The sequence below is a fragment of the Syngnathus scovelli genome, chromosome 2 (assembly GCF_024217435.2).
Source record: "Syngnathus scovelli strain Florida chromosome 2, RoL_Ssco_1.2, whole genome shotgun sequence".
NCBI classification, from domain to species: Eukaryota; Metazoa; Chordata; class Actinopteri; order Syngnathiformes; family Syngnathidae; genus Syngnathus; species Syngnathus scovelli.
In genome coordinates, this window is record NC_090848.1 from 14018555 (window position 1) to 14038831 (window position 20277).

At 42.4% G+C, this 20277-nt stretch overlaps 2 protein-coding genes across 3 annotated transcripts; one reads left to right on the forward strand and one right to left on the reverse strand.

Annotated features, from left to right (window-relative positions):
• Positions 1–4561: 4561 nt before the first annotated feature.
• On the reverse strand, positions 4562–8088 carry sdf4 (stromal cell derived factor 4). Its single transcript, XM_049752306.2, has 7 exons — positions 7750–8088; positions 7074–7381; positions 6761–6897; positions 6449–6562; positions 5985–6143; positions 5605–5780; positions 4562–5339 (listed from the first exon to the last, which is right to left on the reverse strand). Exons 2-7 carry the CDS (start codon positions 7373–7375, stop codon positions 5163–5165), a joined length of 1065 nt encoding a protein of 354 aa, XP_049608263.1. The 5' UTR covers positions 7376–7381; positions 7750–8088; the 3' UTR covers positions 4562–5162.
• A 975-nt stretch (positions 8089–9063) lies between these two features.
• On the forward strand, positions 9064–20083 carry c1qtnf12 (C1q and TNF related 12). Of its 2 annotated transcripts, XM_049752307.2 has the most exons (8): positions 9071–10076; positions 16909–17013; positions 17271–17382; positions 17465–17652; positions 18680–18788; positions 19030–19123; positions 19226–19304; positions 19381–20083. In XM_049752307.2, the coding sequence occupies exons 1-8, from the start codon at positions 9900–9902 to the stop codon at positions 19477–19479; spliced, it is 963 nt and encodes a 320-aa protein (XP_049608264.1). In that variant the 5' UTR covers positions 9071–9899; the 3' UTR covers positions 19480–20083. The 2 variants fall into 2 exon arrangements, with proteins under 2 accessions (XP_049608265.1, XP_049608264.1); XM_049752308.2 differs by lacking the exon at positions 16909–17013 and having other exon boundaries at positions 9064–10076.
• Positions 20084–20277: the final 194 nt, after the last annotated feature.

Here is a 20277-nt window from a genome sequence, read left to right on the forward strand (position 1 = left end):
CTTGGCGCTGTGATGTAATGGGAACTGTCAGTAACCACTTGCACTCCAATCTGACTAGAAAGATCAGCAGCAGACAGACGCCAAAAAAAAAAACACAAGGTTGAAACAATGGGCAGCTCGTGATATATTTTTATTACCATAGTTACTAAGAGTTGTACAAAGTACATGCAAAGTATCTGATAGAACAGGTAAAAAGCTACACCCTACAAGTGTTACCTTGTATAATCTCCAATCTGAAAAAACTCTGAAATTATAGTGTTGCCATTTAGCAATACTGGAGTAATAGAAGACTCACAGAAAGAGTTGAATCTGTGGAATCCCTACACGATGCATTAATGAGCGGAGAATAAACGCGTTTATGAGTTGTGCACTTTGGAATAGACGACTTGCTCAGACACAACAACACAAATAGAAACAAGAAAACTCTAGTCTTTGACCTCGAACCCAGGAACTCTCTAATAAGGCTACTGTGTATCCATGGTAGTGAGATCCTTTGGAATGTCCTTCAATTAAACTTGATGTACAGTCGGAAGTTGTAGTTGTGTGTGTTTAAAACGCAACAATGTTGCTGCAAATGGTCGAGCGTCCGCCGGTGCCAATGACACACCTGTTGCACAACAACCATGGATTGGTCACACTGACCACGGACTCCCATTGGGAGGTGAGCATTTGCGGTACTGGACAAAATCTTCCAGGGGTTCAAACATGAACTGGTTAAAAACGTTTCGAATAAAAAATGTTACTGAAACAACTCTGATCATTGTCATCCGGACGTTAATATGTGGATGGGTTGAATAAAACCGAAAAGAATCTTTTAATTTTGCTCCTGCCTACGCCGTCTCTGTGATATTTGAGGTTGATTAGGAGATGTTTCAAAAGGGCATCTCGAAACGAATCGGAGTTCGACTCGAACGTTTCCAAGAGCTTGGTCTTAGAGCGATACTGATGGAAGAGGTCCTTGATCACCAACTTGACGAATTTACTGTAGGTGACCATGTCCATAGTGGCAAAGGATTCCAAGTTGACTTTATTCAAAACTTCTCGATAAACCTTAGTGATGATCATCTGCACTTCGCACTGCCCCATCGACTTCTTCACTTTCTTTGGGAACTGTTTCACTAGCGTCATGATTAGCATGCTTACCAGATTCAGAGCTAGCTTCTCCAGGATTGCTGTTGTGATGACAACTGAGGCTGTGTGAGACTGCATTTCAGAAGACAGTGAGTCTTCTGGCTGCCAACTGGATTCCCCTTGTCTTGGAGTCATAATTGAAGACATGAGCATGTCGATATCATTTAAGGCACCGCACACTGCATTTGTACTCGCTCTCTTCTTTTTGGACTCCATCTCCATCCAAAGGAGCATCTGCTGCAAGAACGTACCAACGGAATCCTCCACAACGTGAAACAGAACATCCAAGTGCTGTTGCATATATTTACTTCGCCCGTGCGTTTGCTTGCCTACGAACTCGGAGTTTGCCTTGACGTGATCATAGATTTTATCCCTCAGCTTTTTCGAAAACATTGTAATCTCATCATTGAGTCTTTCATGGGTTTTCATGACTTTTGTTCCTGCCGTTGCAAATTTGATGTAGAAGTCCTCGATATCGTTCTGGATTGACTGAAAACTGAAAGGAGGAGGGTTGGAGGCAGGTCGGGACACCTCGGGATCACAGAAATCAGCAGAGGTGCTGGGGAAAGCCACCAAGTACTCGGATTCTTTCCACAGACCTTGATGGATCACGTCAGCCATCATTTTGTCGAACCTGTTTCTTGAGAACTCAACAAACTTTTGTTTGCGCGAGTTCGTTTGCGCATGTGAAGTAAAAAAGTTGGTCAACGTCTTCTCAATCAACCTCAGATCAAAATGAGGTCTTACTGGGCTGCTGCCGTTGATGTCCGTATCTGAGGTGTAGTGAAGATCGCCAACAATCGTTGTGACAATGTCAGACGCTGTGCCTTGAACATCTGCAGAGGTTTCAAGTTGTGAATCTTCAGATCCAATGTTACTGCTATCTGACCATTTGCGGAGGATTTTAGTTACCGCTTCGGTTGTCTCATCAGCACAGATATTTGATTTTGAGGTGTAGGATGACTCCAGACTCTGCTGTTTCTCAACCTCTATCAACTGGGTGTGTTCAAGGTTCTTGTAGCTCGACGGCTGTCGCCAGCAAGCTCCGAAACACCGAGTTTTTGACTCAACGTGACATAGATAAGTCCGCAACGCACTGCAAGCGAGACGTACCATCTGGTAAAGCACATTGAGATTGGTAAAAGTGCCGGGGATGTACATGAGCGGCACGATCTCTCGAGTGTCTGTTTCTGTAGCTGATGTCAAAGTGCGATTCACCCTTTCCGAAACCTCATCTGTTAACAGTGAGTCCAACTTGCTGGCGGAGTTGCACTGCTGTAACGGGGTGCCCAGCGCTGAAGCAAATGCGCTGTTGGTTGCGCCCTGCGACACGGGAGTCAAATCCTCAACTGTGGCTTCACCGACCCGCTGGAGGAACTCTGGTATGATGAGTCTCAAGGTATCGGTGGCGAGCTTTCGGGTCATCTCTGTGCACATTTCCGCCAACGTGGCTCCCGTATTGGAGTCAAAATGCCCTTCCGAGAGCAAGCACCACTGGGCTGGTGAAATGTTGTCAAAATGTTTCGACACAATCGGCAGGATGCTGTCCGGATCCACTGCAAAGTCTGATTCCATGTTTCTTGTCCAGTGCGTCCCACGTTGACTTCCAGATTGTTAACAATGTGACTTGATTGATGCAATTTTGTCTGACTCTATGACAAAGGTGGGTTTCAATCAATTTTCTTTGTGATGTGGTACAGCCCCCTAACATGAGAGTGATGACATCATTTGATCTTGAAAGGTAGACTCTGATCATGTAAATAACTACTTTCTGTAGTAGCAAAAAGACACTAATAACTTGCGTAAGCATTTATTTCTGACATTTGCGCTACCCTCCCTCCTATTAATTCTGAGTTTTTGCTCTATTTTCAGAAACATGATTGTGGTCTCCAAATGACTGAGGGTGTGATTCTTTCCCAGTGTTGGTAATGTGGCTCAGGTATTCCACATTCTCTTTTGGGGATACAATCAAATCCTTGTATTGCTTGCAGTAGTTATACTTTTCCAAAAGTTGTCTATCTGACAATAGTTTCACAGAACCTTTATGATAATGCTGGTGTCAGGCAAACCTCGGCCTGTAATTTTTTTTAATGAATCTATTGCTCAGTTCACGTGTTGCTTTTCCATAATCCATCTCAAGTGTTAAAAATGTCTTGCTGTCTTTGATGATGCAGTGTTAACGATTGAACAAACATGACAATTTGGTTTTTATCTTCTGAAGTGATGGTTTCGTACGACGCCAGTCATTCTATTCTTGTATTTACCGTCCCATTAAACACAAGGCAGCGGTGTGCGAAGCAAACAAGTTCCCCAGCCGTTTTTGATAACTCCAAACGAATTTGACGATGTGGGAGTGCCTTAAAGGTTTTATGCCCTTTTTACAAGTGCGGTAATCCACTTTTGGGTGATCCAAATACTGAAAAAAGCCAAAGTGATTCACAGATGATAGAATTTAATCAGTACTGTAGTTCAAAAACATTTGTTAGGTGTCCACAGAAGGTAGATGAAACTTTCCAAGGCCGAAACAATTAGTGGACCGTTTGCAGTCCCAGTGGTGGAGTGGTAGACCTGAGTAAAGCTCTGCTCAAAGCTGTGAAGAACCTTTTCATTGGGCTCATCTCCATGATCAGGTTAAAGGTTTTGAGATTTTTTGTCAAGTGCTTTGACACAACATCATCAAATGATGGCTTGTCTGAGATTAGAGCGTCCAGCAGCTTCTTTTGCGAATCATACTGATCAGAGAGGTCCTCGATCATGAGCTTGACAAATTTATTATAGGCGGCCATGTTCAGAGCAGCCAGAGGCTCCAGGTCGACCTCCTTCAGAACCTTATGGTAGACCCATTCGATTATCAGCTGTAAGTCATATTGTTCAGTCGACTTCCTGGCTTTGCGCTGGACGAGCGTCATTATCAGCGTGCTCACAATGTTTCTTGCCAGTTTCTCCTGATGAGGCGACATGGTGTTTTCTTGCCTGGCAAGAACTTCTTGGGAATCCGTCATCGCCTGTTGCTCCTGCATGGTGAAAGCTTGAGACGGACTGACGCTGCAGCTTGTTGACTGATTGTTGATCGCAGAGCAGCCTGCTGAGCAGCTTCAGTCCGTCTTTATATGACAACAGGACCAGGGCACTCTATGATGTCACTGAACTTTGTATCAAAGACCACGGTTACATTAGATTGCCACGCAGTACATTGTCCACCGCCAGTGATCCGCTTGGAGCTGCGTACTGTTTACATAGGGCCTGACTTTTTAGGGGTGAACCTTTTACTATGCCGTTTAAACAAAAGGTGACTGATGACTAGACAACTAGACATCTGGCCATAATGGACACTGATTCTAAAAATTAAAAGACTCCCAGCAAGGTGCTGTTATGGTCAAATGAAAAAAAAAAAAAAGCAAGGAAGTAATTTTACACCACCCAAAAATGATCATTTGGTAAGGAAATATTTATTTCGCAGTGCCTCTGCAACAGGTGTGACACAATGTTGCCCTTTTTCTTACACATCACTGAGCAGCGTTCCAACAGTACAGGGAATAGAACTACAGACTTCTGGACCACATTTATGTACACTTTAAAACCTGCTAAAGAAAAAAAAAACAATTCCAAAATGAGCCTATTAAACATGTGACACAGTGGTGCTCATATAAATATATATTTGGGCAAGAATATCAGCTGACCTAAATAAATGCTAGAGTTTTGCTGACACCTGAGCATTTGTGATCATATATTAATCTGTTACATTACTTGTCTTTTATTTAACAAACTATTACGTGAACCCCACTTTAATGAGCAAGATAAATTTGCTGCATGCGAGTGATATTGAATATTTACACTGTACACTCACAAACTGCTCTTTCAGTCTCATCCAGGGATACATGTCATATGCACATATTGCAAATGCGCACTCATCAATTGTGAACGTGGTGCGACACATTCACGAGTACAGCCGCTTTGCCTGAACGTAGTCCGCACCCCAACGAGACTAGCCAACTCGAGTCGACATTAAAAAAAAAAAAAACATGGCCTCTTCAGAACTCCTCGTGGACGTTCCTGGCATAGTCCATCAGTTTGCTGCCAGTGAAGTACTCGCTGTACTTAAGAATCTCTTCCAGCTCCAGATTGTGGTTCTGGTTCTCGTCGGCCACTGCAATCATCTGTTTGGCCTCGTTCAGAGCGTTGTGCTCATTCATTGGGTCCATGTACTCCTGTCAAACAGAAAAGCACCACAAATTCAAGCTTTGGATGTTAGCTTCCAACCATGAGGAAAAAAAAAAAAACATTTGGACATTTCTTTGTACTCAATCATTTCATATTAGCAAAAGGTGAAGATTATTCCTTTCTGGGTACATGTTGGTTTTCAGTATTACTAAACTGAGCTTAAATCTAGATTGACATGCAATTATGATTACTCATTCCCAAAATCTGTGTGCTTGGCAGGGCTCAGCAAATAGCAACCGAAGAAGCGGCCACCTCCAGTTCTTCCATGGTGACGATGCCGTTGTGGTCCGAGTCCATAACGTCCTCAAACTCTTTCCTCCGCTCGCGGACCCAGTCGTCATCCATTTCCTGGCCCTGCTGGTTCTCCACAGTACCCACAGGGAGAGAGATGAACTCCGACACTGTCAGCTTCTGGTCACCGTCCTGGTCTGCAAAACAAGCACAAAACATCCGGTTCACATTTGGATTCAAAACTGGAAAGGAAAAGGATACATTTAGATTTAAACACATGTTTATGCCACCAACAGATTATCACTGCTGTCCAATGCAAAAAAAAAAAAAAACTTTAGAGGCCAGTAAATGACCATCAAAGGACACGAGGCCTGCAATGCAGACTAAAAATGAGACGGCACCTAAGTCTCGCATGATCTCCTTGACCATGTATTTGAGCATGCCTCTGCTGTGCTCCGGGTGCAGGAAGGAAAGGAACTCCTGCTCATTGAGCAGCTGGTCTGCTGGTGGGTTGTCAGCTTGAAACCAGCGGTCCTTCAGGCTCTCCAGAATGTCCTGAGCTGAAAGCAGTACCATGAAGAAAGATGTCACTTATGATGTCATTGAGAACTTCTGACGATGACAACACTACGTAAACATGTACAGTGGACGACTTCTTGCGTGCAGTTTGGAACCTGCAGATTTGCTGATTTACTTAGGTAGGTTAATGGTGTGGAGTTACAAACTACATAAACACGGCTGCCTTGTCTTTGTTTTTGTAATCATCTTATGTTATTAATCAACTTTTTCTTGTATGTTCTTTTCACCCAAACTTATAAGCAAGGAACACAAATGCAGGAAATATTCCATGGAGTTCTCTGCTTACTTTCTTCATCCAGTTTAAGGTCTTCATTATTCTTGATTTTCTCTGCAAGTTCCTTTTCAGTAAAACCTTTGCTGGTAAGAAACCTGATTTTGTATTCATCCCATGTCACGTGACCTGTAAAGACAAGGGGACAAAATTATGTCATCATGAAATGACTTGAACTGGGCTAAATAATCTGCAAATCATAATGTGAGTATTCAATGTTGGAAAGAATCAAATTCATCCAGTACTTGTTGTTGTGCCCAAAGGTTCTGTCTGACCTAAATAGTCAAACTCAAATACTGACTTGTTTCTAAATCCACACAGACCTACCGTCGCCGTCTGGATCGACGGCATGGAAGCTGTTCTTATTCTCTTTCATGGCCTCTTGAAAATGTTCCTCTGTCTTCTCCATAATCCAGCGCTGCATTTCCTTGGCGCTCACACTGTGGTCCTTGTTGAAATCCACTCTGGGAGAGAGGCGTTAAGCAGAAACATTTCAACTTTTGGTATGTACATCTAATCTCTAGTGTCTCTACATTGTATCATGTAAGCCTTTTTTTGTTGTTTGATGAAATGCAAATCTAACTCAGTATTTAACATTCAGCATTTTCTGCACTTTGTCTTCTTCAAGGTAAGATCATACTTGGAGAAGATTTCAATAAGCTTCTTCCTGTTCCGCCTGGGCTCAGAGTCCTCGTCAAACTCCTCCATGTCTTTGCCCAAGAAGACCTCCTGGTGAAAGTCCTTGTTGAGGTGGCCGTCCAGCTCCATCTTCATGCCATTCAGGTGGTCTGGCGGAAGAATCTCATTGTCGTCCTTATTGGCTAAGCTCTTGTCTTTCGGGGCTGACATGTTAGCCGGCCGAGCCCTTACATTAGTGTCCAGCAGTAAGATCCATAAGGACAGCGACACAGCCAGAATGTTTTGTCTTCTTTGAACTGCCATGATTTTCTGTGGAGAGGCAAGAACCACTTCAGAATACATGTCAGACTTCAAAAGCACAAGTCTAGACCATTTTACGGCATTAGATCAAGTGTTGATCAATGGTCATTTGACCCCTTAGGTTTTGTCTATGAGTAGTTCCTGTCTCAAATTACAAGCATAGAACATACGGAACGGTGATTGCTTAGATATTTTAAGAAGTTACGGTGGCTACCAGATCGTAGTTTTTTGACATTAGCAAAGAAAGAAAAATTGGACGCTGCCATACACGCTGGACAACTTTAAGACGCCGTGTGTACTTCACGCACAGCTGGCTAATGTAGCAACGCTAGGCTAACAGCGCAGCAATGTTAATCACAGCTCAATTATGAACATACCTGAGAAGAACCTTTATAAAGGCACCTCTTGCCAACGATGACGTCGTAGGGAGGTGGTAGGCAAGCGAGGTGGTGCCAAACCGCTAATGGTAAACCAGTTCTACGCGTTTCTCCCCACAGCGGGACTAGCAAAGATGAATGTCGCTTCCTGTAGACGTGGCTTTCACGATTCGTCGTCCAATGTGGGATGTGTCTCCGCTCGATAACGAAAGTGACCCAAAAAATTGTCGGGAAAGTTCTCGTTCACTGATAAAATACACGTCACACGATCTGGCAAAGTGCTCGCTGTTTGTTATGACGACCTGATGACGAGCTACTAAGGAACTGACGACAGGAAGTGAGACCTTTTTTTAGGAAGTGGGACTTGCACTCGTTTCCCAATCTTTGAGGCCTAACCACTTATAAATTAATATCTTAGTAGGAAGAATTTCATGGCACAGCACTAAGCAAACTTCCAGAAATGGAAGACAGCTCCGCCCCAGTCAGTGCTCTCCTGAAATTTCAAAAAATATTAACAATTACAGCTGAGAACAAGATTAAAACTACATAGATGGAGTAAAAGGAAATGTTTTCGTAAAACTACATAGATGGAGTAAAATGAAATGTTTTCAAAAACAGCGCCGAAATAGCTTTTTCTCTTGAATAAAAGTAAGGCTTACATCTACAAGGGGAATGATTTTTGATCAGTAATGAAAAGAGCAAGATTGACAACTGGGCTCTCATTCTCGTGTTCTACCTTTGGGAAACGTGCACCGTTTACACCCAAAAAAAAAAATCCAGACTGAATGCGGAATATAGGGAACTATGCAATTATTACATCATTTTGTCACATAGAATATGGCGCGCCCGTTAGGTAGAATTTCATGCTTCTGATGTACATTTCTATGGCCACAGCGCTACTTCACCTTTCTGCCGCTAGATGGCACAATGCTAAAATGTATAACTGCATACTAAAATCAGAATCGTGTATTTTAACAGGTTTTCAAAGATACAGTTTTATTGTACGCAGATTCGCACTGAAGGCAGTAAATACCAGATTAACTCCACCTCAGTTAAGGTTTGCATTTTTTAATTGCCAAATTGCTATTTACCACCACATTGTTTCTCTTCAGTAGATTTATTAAAAATACGATTGATGAAAGTGCTTAAGGCAACTTGGATCTCAGCGTAGTGTTTTGGAGATGTCTGAACAATTTTCATGCATAAATAATTTGTTGCCAAAGAAGCTCTTGTGCTTCAGGTGAGACAAAACAGACCTGGGCCAGCTTGTGTGTTTGCCAACAGTGCAGAAGGAGAGGGGTGGGAGGATAGCTCATGATATAAACTCCACCGTGCTCCCTTGTGAACACTCAGAAAGTGAACAGGGGAGAACATGGATATACAGAGAGCAACAACAAAACTCATTCCTGGCGTCTGATGTCAAACAGATGTGAGTTTGCTGGGGGGAGACGACCTTCAGGGAACCACCCCGGCACCTGAGTGTCATGCGGTAAAAAGATCACAGCTCGACCCTGTGATAGGATTAAGGAATATTCAAAAGGAACCACTGGGAAGAGATTCGGAAGACTGGACCTCCCACTATTGTGTCCAATTGTCCCATGAGTGGACAGCAGCAACATCTTTTTCACAACCCCCCCGTCTTTGGCTGACCTTCGACTTTTAGCCATTACAGCATCACTTTGCCGGATCCACTGCACAGTGAGAGTGAGAAGAAGCAGCCGTTGCAAAGCCTCAAGTTTTTGACACCCCTCCTCTCTGCTGCTGCTGCTGCTGCTGCTTCTTCCCGTACACTCCCTTGCCCCCTACCTCCCATCTTTCAGCTCACCCCCCAACAGAGCAGAAAGCGTGAAAAATCTCACTAATGGGTTTATTTGCTGTCAGATCTGAGCCCATGTGTCATACCCTCGGAGCATTCTGCTTGAAACATTTCATAGTTGAGTAAGTCTGCAGCAAGTGGCCGAAGTGGGGTGAAAGGGGCTGGGGGTGGGGGGCTCAGCTGCAGTAGTCAGTGTGACTGTCTCTTGGAGTTGCTCTATTCTTTTTGGCTCCTTCCCATCATTCAGGACGTCTGGAGCCGCTGAGCATCCTTGAATAGACGCTTCCTCAAGAGTATTCCGTCTTCATCAGGATCCTGGTGAAATTTTGTGGAGATGAGGTGTGGGACTGCTCCCTTGGTTGTGGCGATTTGCATTTGTTGGACTTCCTACGTCTTGGATGGAGTGGAAGCTAGAAAGGAGAGGAAGAAGCTGAAGGAGACACCACTGCAACACACCGAGACCTACAATGTGACTCTGTACAACAGTGAAGAAGAGTCTGGAATTCCCAAGGTAGTGACTGAAACTCTTTAAAACAATGTATAATTTTACCATGTGAGTGTTTCTTTGTGTAAGCAGATAGTGATAAGTGACATGAACAGGTTTATCACCATTTTGCCGTCCCAGAGCGGAAAAGCTGAACGATCGCGGGGGACAGGTGTGACCTCTTGGGTCAAACCTCAGCAGGCCGCATTGAAATGTGTGAAATTCTTAATGGATGACTTCCACGGGTATGCCAGGAATGTGCACCGCTAGAGGCTGATCAGAGCATCAATTAGTGTGAAGTCGAGTGTGAATGTCCTCCAACTATTCTCCAAACAAATACGGGGTTTCATGATCAGGTGGGAATTGCACGCTTCTCATAATACTGGCGACAGAACAAAGGTGATGAGTTCTTTTGTTGCTGTTTTTGGTTCTGTCATAAAGGGAGACTGAAACCCCGTCCATTTGTTTTCTCGGATCACTGTCTCACCTATGTTCAGAACGAAACAAGCACACTTCAGTGTAATAAGAGGCTTCTCTCCTGATTGTGTCTTAACATTTGGCTAGAATATTGTCAGCCCTACGGGGTTCGGACTAGCACAGGTGCAACACTGGCGGACAGAGATGACCCAAAAAGTTTTCCTTCCACCAGCTGGTCTGCGCTATAAGAAGGCGCAATAACTGCATTTCCTTCAACGCTTAGCATTCCGGCACCACCGTGCGACTACCCCAACGGGTCGGACTCACTGTTATCAGAGGAGATTTCCCAGAGGGTAAAGGCTCCGGCCAACAACGTAGATGCTCAGCCGCTGGTGACACTTATCTACGTTTACCAATCTTAGAGTGCTTTGCCAGATGGTACGTTTTGCTTGTGGTGTATTGTGAACCTATCTGGCTTGTGTTAAATTGACAACCTGCTCAGTCCACGAGCCTCTTGAGTCTTGATCAAGAGTGTGAATCATCAATTTTTGGACACCTTCCCTCAGCATCACATCGCACTACCCTTTCATCGAGAAGCCTGGTAAGCAAGGTCAGGAAGTCGCTGCAGCCAAATGAACTCCAGCTGATCGATAAAGTTGATCTACACGTGAACCCTCCCGGTATTAAACAGCAGTGATCAGCTTTCCAGCGCCTATGGGAATTGGTTGCCTTGCTCAAGAGCACCTCAGGAATGAATGTTTGTTTTTTGGTTTATTATGGGTGATGCATATTAGTGAGAGTTTTCCACCAGGCCCGATTGTTTGCTTTCAGCCCACCCATTATGTTGGCATACAACGCACACAGTCCGATATACCGTCTTTCTTTCCCTTCGACCCCTACCTTTGGAATCTTACTCCCGTGGAAACAAGCAGTGAGTTCTCCTTTGTATCTATAAAACACCGTGTAGGTGGCTGTGGTCCGCTGCTGTTTATTTGGCTTGGGCCGCCCTGTAAAAGCAGAACCAATGAAGAATGACCTTGTGTCAACTCTAAAGTCTGACGAGATTATAACCCACTCGGATTCCACTCCTCTGTCCCGTCCCACAGGGTGCGGGGGCGTCTCGTATTTTTCACAAACTTCTTCCCGACACCCTCCTCCTACCCTTCCAGAGGTCCACCAAAGTCGGCTCTTTGCCATGATGTAATTCCCGTGAACGTTAGGTGGGCGGATATTTTGAGAACCTTGGCGGTGTTCTTCCCAGTCAATTGATTCTGTCATTCAAAGACCCGGTCTGACTCCGCTGTGTCTGGGACATCCAATCGGGGGGCGGTGCGGCCTTGGAAAGTGGGACAACCTGCTGTGTAAGGTCTTCACAAAACCCGTTAGAAGGGATACTGAAAGAGAACACCTTGGTAAGGATTAGCTCCTGTTCAAATCCTCCCTTGTCCTTCCCCTCTAACGTTGTTTTCATTTCCCGCAATCACAGCAGACTTTACATAATCTACAAATATTTTTTTACACAATTGTGTTTTTTACTCGCTTCTACAACTTTCAAAACATGTTGCAGTTTTTACTACACGGTTGTCCTGTAAACAGCCTCCAACAGATCCAGTTTAACGCCAGAGTGTGTTTTCCATGCTGTCACCTCTGATGACAGTCTGAACATGCAGCTTGACATAAACTACAAAATGTTAGCTCGTTGCTGCTCTAGCCACACTTTTCTGCTTTCAGAGTCAAAAGTGTGGCCCGAAACACCTCACACTGCTTATTTAGTAAGTTTATCGCTCGACACATGGCAAGAAAAACAACATGTTTGGTAGAGGTGACCTGGCGTGAAATGTGTGTTGTCAAACGGGCCAAACATTTACACTGCACATTTACATTTTTTTCCCCTCTCATGCCAACTGAAAACAGTTTTTCAGGATGACCAATCGCGTGTGTGGGCTGCTTGCAGTGGGCAAACCTCGGATCATTTTCCATTTGCCACGACTGTAATAATAATGCTAGTAAAATGTAGCCTTGTGATACTTTTCAATCCAATTTAATGCTACCTGGCCCACGTCCTTGTTTCAATTGAAACTCTCAAGAGAACGTAAGCCTCATTGCTCTCCAAACAAAAGATGAGAGCAATCTGTCATTGTTGAGAGCTCCAAGGAATCCGCAATAGCTGTAATTGGAGGGAGTCAAGTCAAACATCACACCGGCGTGTTGATAAACGGCTGGATTTAGCCTAAGGTGAGGCTTTTGTTTCCTCTCTCTCATTCCTGGTGAAGTCTTGGTGACATTTTGGGATCAACCTCTACCAGGGACACTCCTCTTGTTCAGTACTTACCGATTGGTTGATGCTCAAAATACATAAGTGGTGTTGGGTGGAAAAATATGGGTAGAATTTGAAATTGTTCCATTTCAGATTAGATTTTTTTTTTTTATTTTAGTCCCAAATATTCACAACAAGTATTCTCCAAAAGATATAATTTGGCTCATGTCAGCAAATTGGATACACTCAGGTTAACAAGATACTCTGATCCCACATGGCCTCGGGATCCCTTCCTCTTGGTTGTGATGGGTGCGCTGTGATCCCCTTCCAGCCATGCATGGATGACTGCACAGGGAGCAGCACAGGCATGGAAAAATAACAAGAGGATTATAAAGCTCTTCATCATCCTGTCTGTCCAGTCTTAAGCCTGCCTGTGCAACACGTTCTTTTTTCCCCTTTTTTTTATCACCAACAAAACATAGCTCCCTGCCCCTGTTCGCCAACTTGTACTTGAGCACTTGTAAACTTGAGCAGAATTCATGGAAAAATACAGGAGATGCTTGAGATGGAGTCCCAGAGTACTGTTAGTATTTTTCTTAGCACTCAGCCATGTTTTCCTGTTTATGACTTCATATAAAATTAACCATTTGCCCCTGCATGAATCAACAAAATAAACAGACGTCCTTTTATGCTTTAGTCCCAAAGGCATAATTATGCAGCAACTTCAAATAGAAAAAAAATTACAATTCCACCAGTTCCAAGTTGTACTAATTGTCACATGATAGATAGATAGATAGATAGATAGATAGATAGATAGATAGATAGATAGATAGATAGATAGATAGATAGATAGATAGATAGATAGATAGATAGATAGATAGATAGATAGATAGATAGATAGATAGATAGATAGATAGATAGATAGATAGATAGATAGATAGATAGATAGATAGATAGATAGATAGATTTCACTTAACAACTGTTTTGTGAACAGCCCCAATCTGGATGAGTGTATCTGTGGCATGGCAGCACTGAGAAGGTTAAATGCCGCTGAGCTGATTTCAAGCCTCTCATCTTCAGACAGACTTCTTGACACGTTCCCTCACTTTGGGCTGTTGACTGATGAGGCCACTTCCAGGCACTCCTGCATCGGTAGTGATCAAAGATGGGGCCCCGGTGTTCTTTGTCGGCTGTCAGACTGGTACCAGGGCACCCACTTGAAAATATCAGACCAATCAACATACAGTTAGACTTGTATAAAAAAGAATGCTTGCCCATCTTTCCACTCTTCAAGACTTGCTGCACGTTTCAAGAACAAAGAAGTTGGCAAACAAAATTCTCTTGAACTCTCATCCTACCCTTTTCAAACTTCTGTCCTCCTCGCTTCCTTCTCCTTTCTATAAAAGCGACCAATCGAAAAATAAACGTTGTCGACCAACTCCTGGTGTACTGTGAGTCACAGTTGTCACTCAACTAGCTTGTCGTTCCAAGTTTTAATCAAAACTATGTTTTGGATGGCCGATGTTAAATAAACTGTATATGATTTCATAATCTATTGTACGCTTTGTCAGTAAGTAATTCACAATGACGGCATTTTCATCACACAAATTGAAACAAACATTTTAAAAATAATTTTCCGTTCATAAAGTTGTCATGTAAAAAGCCTGTAAGACAAGCGCTCTCTTGAAATGAACGTATCTTTCTTTGAATGCCATCGGAGCATTCCATTGTGCTGAAACAGTTCACAGCGAATGGAACAAGTGCATCATTCTTTCAAATGGGGATTAAATTATTTATACAATAATTACTGTAATGTTCAGACCACAAATTAAGATAATAATTACGTTGGCTCTTCACATTTATCCTTGAGGACATAAAATCCTCGAGGGGCAAAATTTTAATAGTTTAATTACAATTGTGTGTGTGTGCAGGTAGGTGTGTGTGCGTGTGTGTTTGAAGAGGATAACAAGCGTACGGATGAATCGCTGTTAATGATATGTTGTCTTTATTATGCACGCAAAGCCAGTGCTATAATGACTCACACGTCTGCTCTATGACATAAACGCATGACTAATGTGAAGTTTTGACTTATTTTGGAATTTGCGGCCTTTATCTTTGCTAATGTTGCTGCTTCAGAATAGAAATATTAATACACAGTACCCTCAACTAATATTCCTAGCATATAAACTAATTAACTATTTTTTTTAATCTTGTGGATTTGTCAAAATGGGCAACATTGAAAACATACTTTTTGATTAAGTTCCCCCTTGATATAGAAACAAACGATAGTAATGTAGTGTTGAGTTATTGCTGGTTATCAATTCACAGCATTAAATGCTCATTGGCATCTTGCTCTCTATCACAGAAAATTTTAAGCACCCTTTGGACAAAGCCACTGCAGTATTTCCTCTTACAGATCATTAATGGCGTTGTTATGGCACTTAAAAATAACAACCCAAAGTCTTTACCATGATGAGTGCTTGGCTTGAGAAATGTTGTTTGCCTCCTTCCTGCAGTCTGGTCTGCAGTCACTATTTGGTTGCCATGGTGACCAGTTATAATATTATTCAAAAGAAGTCAGCTTGTTCATCTCCTGCTTTTATTTAAAAAAAATTATTTACCGTTTTCATGTTAACAGAGATGGCTGGAAACTACACACATATACACACACTCGAAGAATATCCCTTTAAAACTGTACTTATTCCTAAAAACTCTCTGTGGAAATTTTTCACGAGGCTCTGTTTTATGGAAGCTGGAAAAGAAGTCTCATAACTTCTCCTTTTCATTGCTTTTGTGTGTTTCCCAGCCTGAGAAGCACAACAAAAACCATGAAAATCCAACATGTTAACTTGTTTATTTAGTCTGCTGTCAGACAGAGGAGAAACTCCAAATATTTGAGGGAGGGAGGGAGAGCGAGGGAGGAGAAAGTGTTTTGATTCCAGCACATTTTGAAGGCAAACAAGAAGCCACTTCTTTTATTGCAGTGGAACAAGAGGCAGGTCTTGTACTGTGAAAAAAAAAAAAAAAACGGTGTTGGTTTTACAGATAAGTGATCTGCGTCCTGCTGCCAAACTTAAACAAATTCCATTTCAGACGACTCACCTTTCGTGGCTCGTCTTTATCTCCTCATCTATCTTGACTGCAAACGTTTGACGTTTGGTGAAAGGCTGCTTAAGATGAATGCAATTGGAATTCATTCAGGCTCTCGTTTGACATAAATCAAAATACACGCGTGAAAATGTTGTGTCCAGATATCTTGGAACATTTGGAGGGCCTGTGGTAACTTATCAAAAGTGAGTTGTACACACAGTAAAAAGTAGACTAACAATATTAAATCATGTGAAGCCTGGATACACGCTACAAACTATTATATTATTATAAACAAATGTTGGCAGTCCATCGCACTTACATGCATTGCAAAGTTTTTTTTTTCTCAACTGTCTTGCTCAAGGAACATTCCACATGCTAAGAAATCACTCACTTTGTTTACATTTTGTCTGAGACTGTTTGGGAAAGTAAGATTTGACATGGCATCCGAATGAAATATCTGGACGGAGGAAATTAGCAATACAGTAAGTGATTCTTTTAAGAAGAGCATTGATCTAATTTAATATGGTAAATCAAGAAAAATGCATTTCATTTTTTGAAGTAAATTGTGGTAGAGAGAAAAACTTTCTTCATCTAATAACTGGATCTTTAAAATTTGAATTACTTTTAATTTGCTTTTTAAATTGGACTATGAATGTACAGACTAAAGGGTGGCATCTGTCCGAAGTGTCAGAGGCGTTTATTTATTATGGATGATTCACCGAGTGATGAATTTGAGTGGATTAATGTGGCCACAGTGTTTTTAGAAATAAAGTGGCAAATAACTGATTTACACTCCAAATCAATAGGGGCAGGATTTTTGCAAGTCTCCACTACAAGAGTAAAGGAAAAACGTGTAACATTCATTGACATAAATCATTTTGCCTCCAAAACAAATTAAACCAAAAACATGAACAAAGTTCGAGTATTCTACGAAATGAGATTTTTTTTTACCTAGACTTGCAAATTTGAAAAACAGGAATTTGATCCTGTTTACAAATGATTAACTTTTGCGGCTAGCGTATGCTCGCTATAAAAGTATTTTACACTGTTCCTCCTATTTTGCAAACCCAAGGTAATATTACCCTCTCGTTGCAGGTTTCTGACAACCAGAGAGTGGATCCATTGGGATCATGGATGGACTTTGTCAAACGACCGGTTGGCAACTTCCCGCCAAAATGCCGCAAACGGAAAAGACCTCTGGTAAAGGCAGAAGATGGCAACAAAATATTGATTATGCTAATAAACTACTGATCAGTACCATAACACTGATTTGGGAGATGAAAAAAAGACTTCCGAAAGTTGTCTTCTTCTTGTAATAAAGAGTCACCTGTCAAGAAGAAATACGTCTTCCATTGTTGTGCTTTTCTCTTGTTCTCCTTATCACTAGCCCACAAGCAACATGATGTGACTTTAATGACCTGGTTGTTTGCTAACAATTGGTCTTTGTTCTTCACTAGCCAGGCCCACCTGGTCCTCCAGGTCCTCCTGGCCCACAAGGACCACCCGGCTCACCTGGAGCTGAGGTGACCCAGGAAGTTCTCCTCCAAGAGTTCAAAGAAATGATAAAAGGTTGTCCAACCGATATTTTGCATATAAGCCGTTGGGGTATGAAAATATTAACTCGACCTTTGCGATGATGTCTTTCTAACAGAGGCTACGGAGAGACGGGCCGTGGCTGTGGATCGACAACCCACTTCCAGCCACCTTCCCGCAGTTCTCCTCACGCTGCAGGAGGGCATGACCTCCTACCGGCGGATCGACGAAGCTTTCCATTGCAAACTCAAGGGGCCCATGGTGGTTGACAAGAAGACTTTGGTGGAGCTCCAGAATTTTCAAACAGTATGTTGCAAATGTTCACATTTACACTCTGCTCAGTTATATCCACGCTAACATCTTGTAGGCATCTTCCCAGTTCTGATATTCTGGGTTCACATCTCAGTTCAGGCCCATCTGTGTTCTTTCCATGCTTAAGTTGAAACTCAGAATGCACGGAATAGCTGAGAACTTTAAATCAGGGATTCTCAGGTGTTGGCTTGGAGACTCAAAAGTGGGTCACATGGTACCTAAGTTCAACATTTCAAGATCAGCGGTAACGTAAAAGTGTTATAAGAAGGCACTTTCCGTTAGAGCAAATCCATTTGTTTAAATACAATAAGATAAATTGTGTATTTAATGTGAGGTGTGGATGGGCCACCTTTTTCTTTTGATTCCCTTAAGATTTGCCCTTTTTCTTCTCTTATTCTTCAAACTTTTTTTTGCTTCTCAGCAACTCTTGGGGTGGGGTTTGTGTTTGGTAGACATTGTTTAGTTTGTGTGAGGCATCCTCCCCTCAGTGGTAACTGGCACTGGTTAAGCCAGAAGTTCCACCCAAAGACCAACCAGTCAAAAATATCAGTTCAATTCCACACATCACTCTCTGGACAGCACACAAAAGGCACTCTGTGTGTGACTTGGAATAAAGTTTGGAGAGGACAGAAATAGACACTGTAAGAAACAGTTTGCTGTAGTGGAAGACGCCTGTTGACGAGGCTAGCATAGCAGAACCTTTATAGGCAGGCTGGGGGCTAGCCGTGTGGAGTTGGGACATGCTCGGATAATCGGAAAACACAAGGTCGCAAATTTAGTCCGTTTGTGGAAGATACTGTATCATAAATTGCCTGTGTGAAGAACTGTCACATGAATTACTCGTCTGTCCCTGTGCATGAGCTAGGGTAACATGAAAGTCACGCTTGTCAAACCAACTAAGCTTTAGGTGTAAAACTTGCCCAAGTATCTGTGAGTGTGTCCTTATTCTTAAAATCTCTCTTATGTTATTTCAAAGCAATGTTTATTACTAAAATGCTGACTCTGGTCTTACTGTTTTCAGCCGCCAGCCAAGGGAGCCTTCTTGAGAGGTTCAGGAATGGACCAGACTACTGGTAGATTCACCGCCCCCATCGCAGGAATCTACCAGTTCTCTGCAAATGTCCACATTGGTAAATCAAAATGCACAGATCACTTAGTAGAGTTAGTTGCCACCCATGATGCTTCGTAACTACAATATTCAACCTCACTGCAAAATGCATGTGTTATATATACTGTAATAATTGCTGATATGTTTAAGGTTGAATTTTTAGGACACTCAAATAACTCCAACTTCAAGATGCCAAAACACAAATGACTTATTAAGTGCTACAATGTCTCGATGTTACAGCAAATGTCAACTTTTTTTTCCAGATCACAGTGAGGTGAAGAGAAGCAAGACGCAGCTGAAGGCCAGAGACAATATCCGTGTATTAATCTGCATCGAGTCACTTTGCCATAGATACACGTAAGTAGGCCACTCGGGGATCAGGAAGGATACTGGGTGGTGTTGCAAATAAGGTCTCTGTAATTATGGTTCTCAAAATATCTTTTTTTTTTTGTCTTGCAGCTCATTGGAGATGATTGTCGGCTTGGAAAGTAACAGTCGGATCTTCACTGTTAGCGTGCAGGGCCTCCTGGAGCTCCAGGTGAGTAGTAACCTTTGGTCTGTTTTAAACAGACCTCTACTTATAAATTAATACAAAATGTGTTGCCTTCTTTCAGGCCGGCCAGTACACCTCCATCTTTGTGGACAACGCCGCCGGGGCCTCGGTTACGATACAGAATGGCTCCGACTTCATGGGCGTGCTCCTCGGCGTGTAGCGTCACGTAGCAGCAATCTGCTAACGTTCTCCTCAAACAAACCGCTCACGAGCGCCACTGCATCAGAGTACCGTGACGTCGCAAGCAAGTCCAAGCTGACTCTTGACCCGACGCCATGTGGGTGGAAGGGGCGGAGCTTAAGTGTTTTCTATTTCACCGCCTCCCTTCTTGGACAAACTCGTGCTGCTTCACCAGTAAAATGACCTGAACGTGCATCATGTCATTGTCTTGTAAGGTTTTTAAAACCCCACATAGAGCATACAACAAACGTCAAGTATGAGTCATACTGAGTCTTAAATTCATTTCTCAACGATGTAGTCCCGTAATTTGTTCATATTGATTGATGATGAAATGGCGACAACACGGCATCAAATTGTGTATTAAGGGTGTGGTTGTCATGGTAATGTTGATTTGATGGTATGCTGTATATTCTCGACTGTTCTATTATATTCCTGCCATATATTTGTAATTTATCATAACTGCGTAAAATTGTTTAGGTTTGTACTTTATAATATTTATGTTTGACAAACTGTATCATTCTTGTGCTATTTGACTGTTTGATTCCTACAACAATAAATTGATATCTTTTTACTCTATTGTACAACATGTGACTACACCGCTATGTTTGAATTTTGACTAAACTGGCCTTGGTGATACTTCCCTGCATGGCAAGGCAGAGATATTTGATTTCACTGTTTTATTGCATTCAATTCGATTCTTTAGGTGTTCCTCGTGTTGGAGGAAAGTTTGGCATATTGTTGGGCTGGCAGCATCAAGTCCAGGGTGCCTAAGTCAAAA

Coding starts and splice junctions, on each gene's coding strand:
- sdf4 (XM_049752306.2), bottom strand. CDS start 7,375: ATGGCAGTTCAAAGAAGACAAAACATTCTGGCTGTGTCGCTGTCCTTA. Junction 5,781..5,984: donor GGAGATCATGCGAGACTTAG/GTGCCGTCTCAT, acceptor CTTGTTTTGCAG/ACCAGGACGGTGACCAGAAG. Junction 5,340..5,604: donor TCACCATGGAAGAACTGGAG/GTGGCCGCTTCT, acceptor TCTGTTTGACAG/GAGTACATGGACCCAATGAA.
- c1qtnf12 (XM_049752307.2), top strand. CDS start 9,900: ATGAGGTGTGGGACTGCTCCCTTGGTTGTGGCGATTTGCATTTGTTGG. Junction 17,653..18,679: donor AGCTCCAGAATTTTCAAACA/GTATGTTGCAAA, acceptor TACTGTTTTCAG/CCGCCAGCCAAGGGAGCCTT. Junction 19,124..19,225: donor TCACTTTGCCATAGATACAC/GTAAGTAGGCCA, acceptor TTTGTCTTGCAG/CTCATTGGAGATGATTGTCG.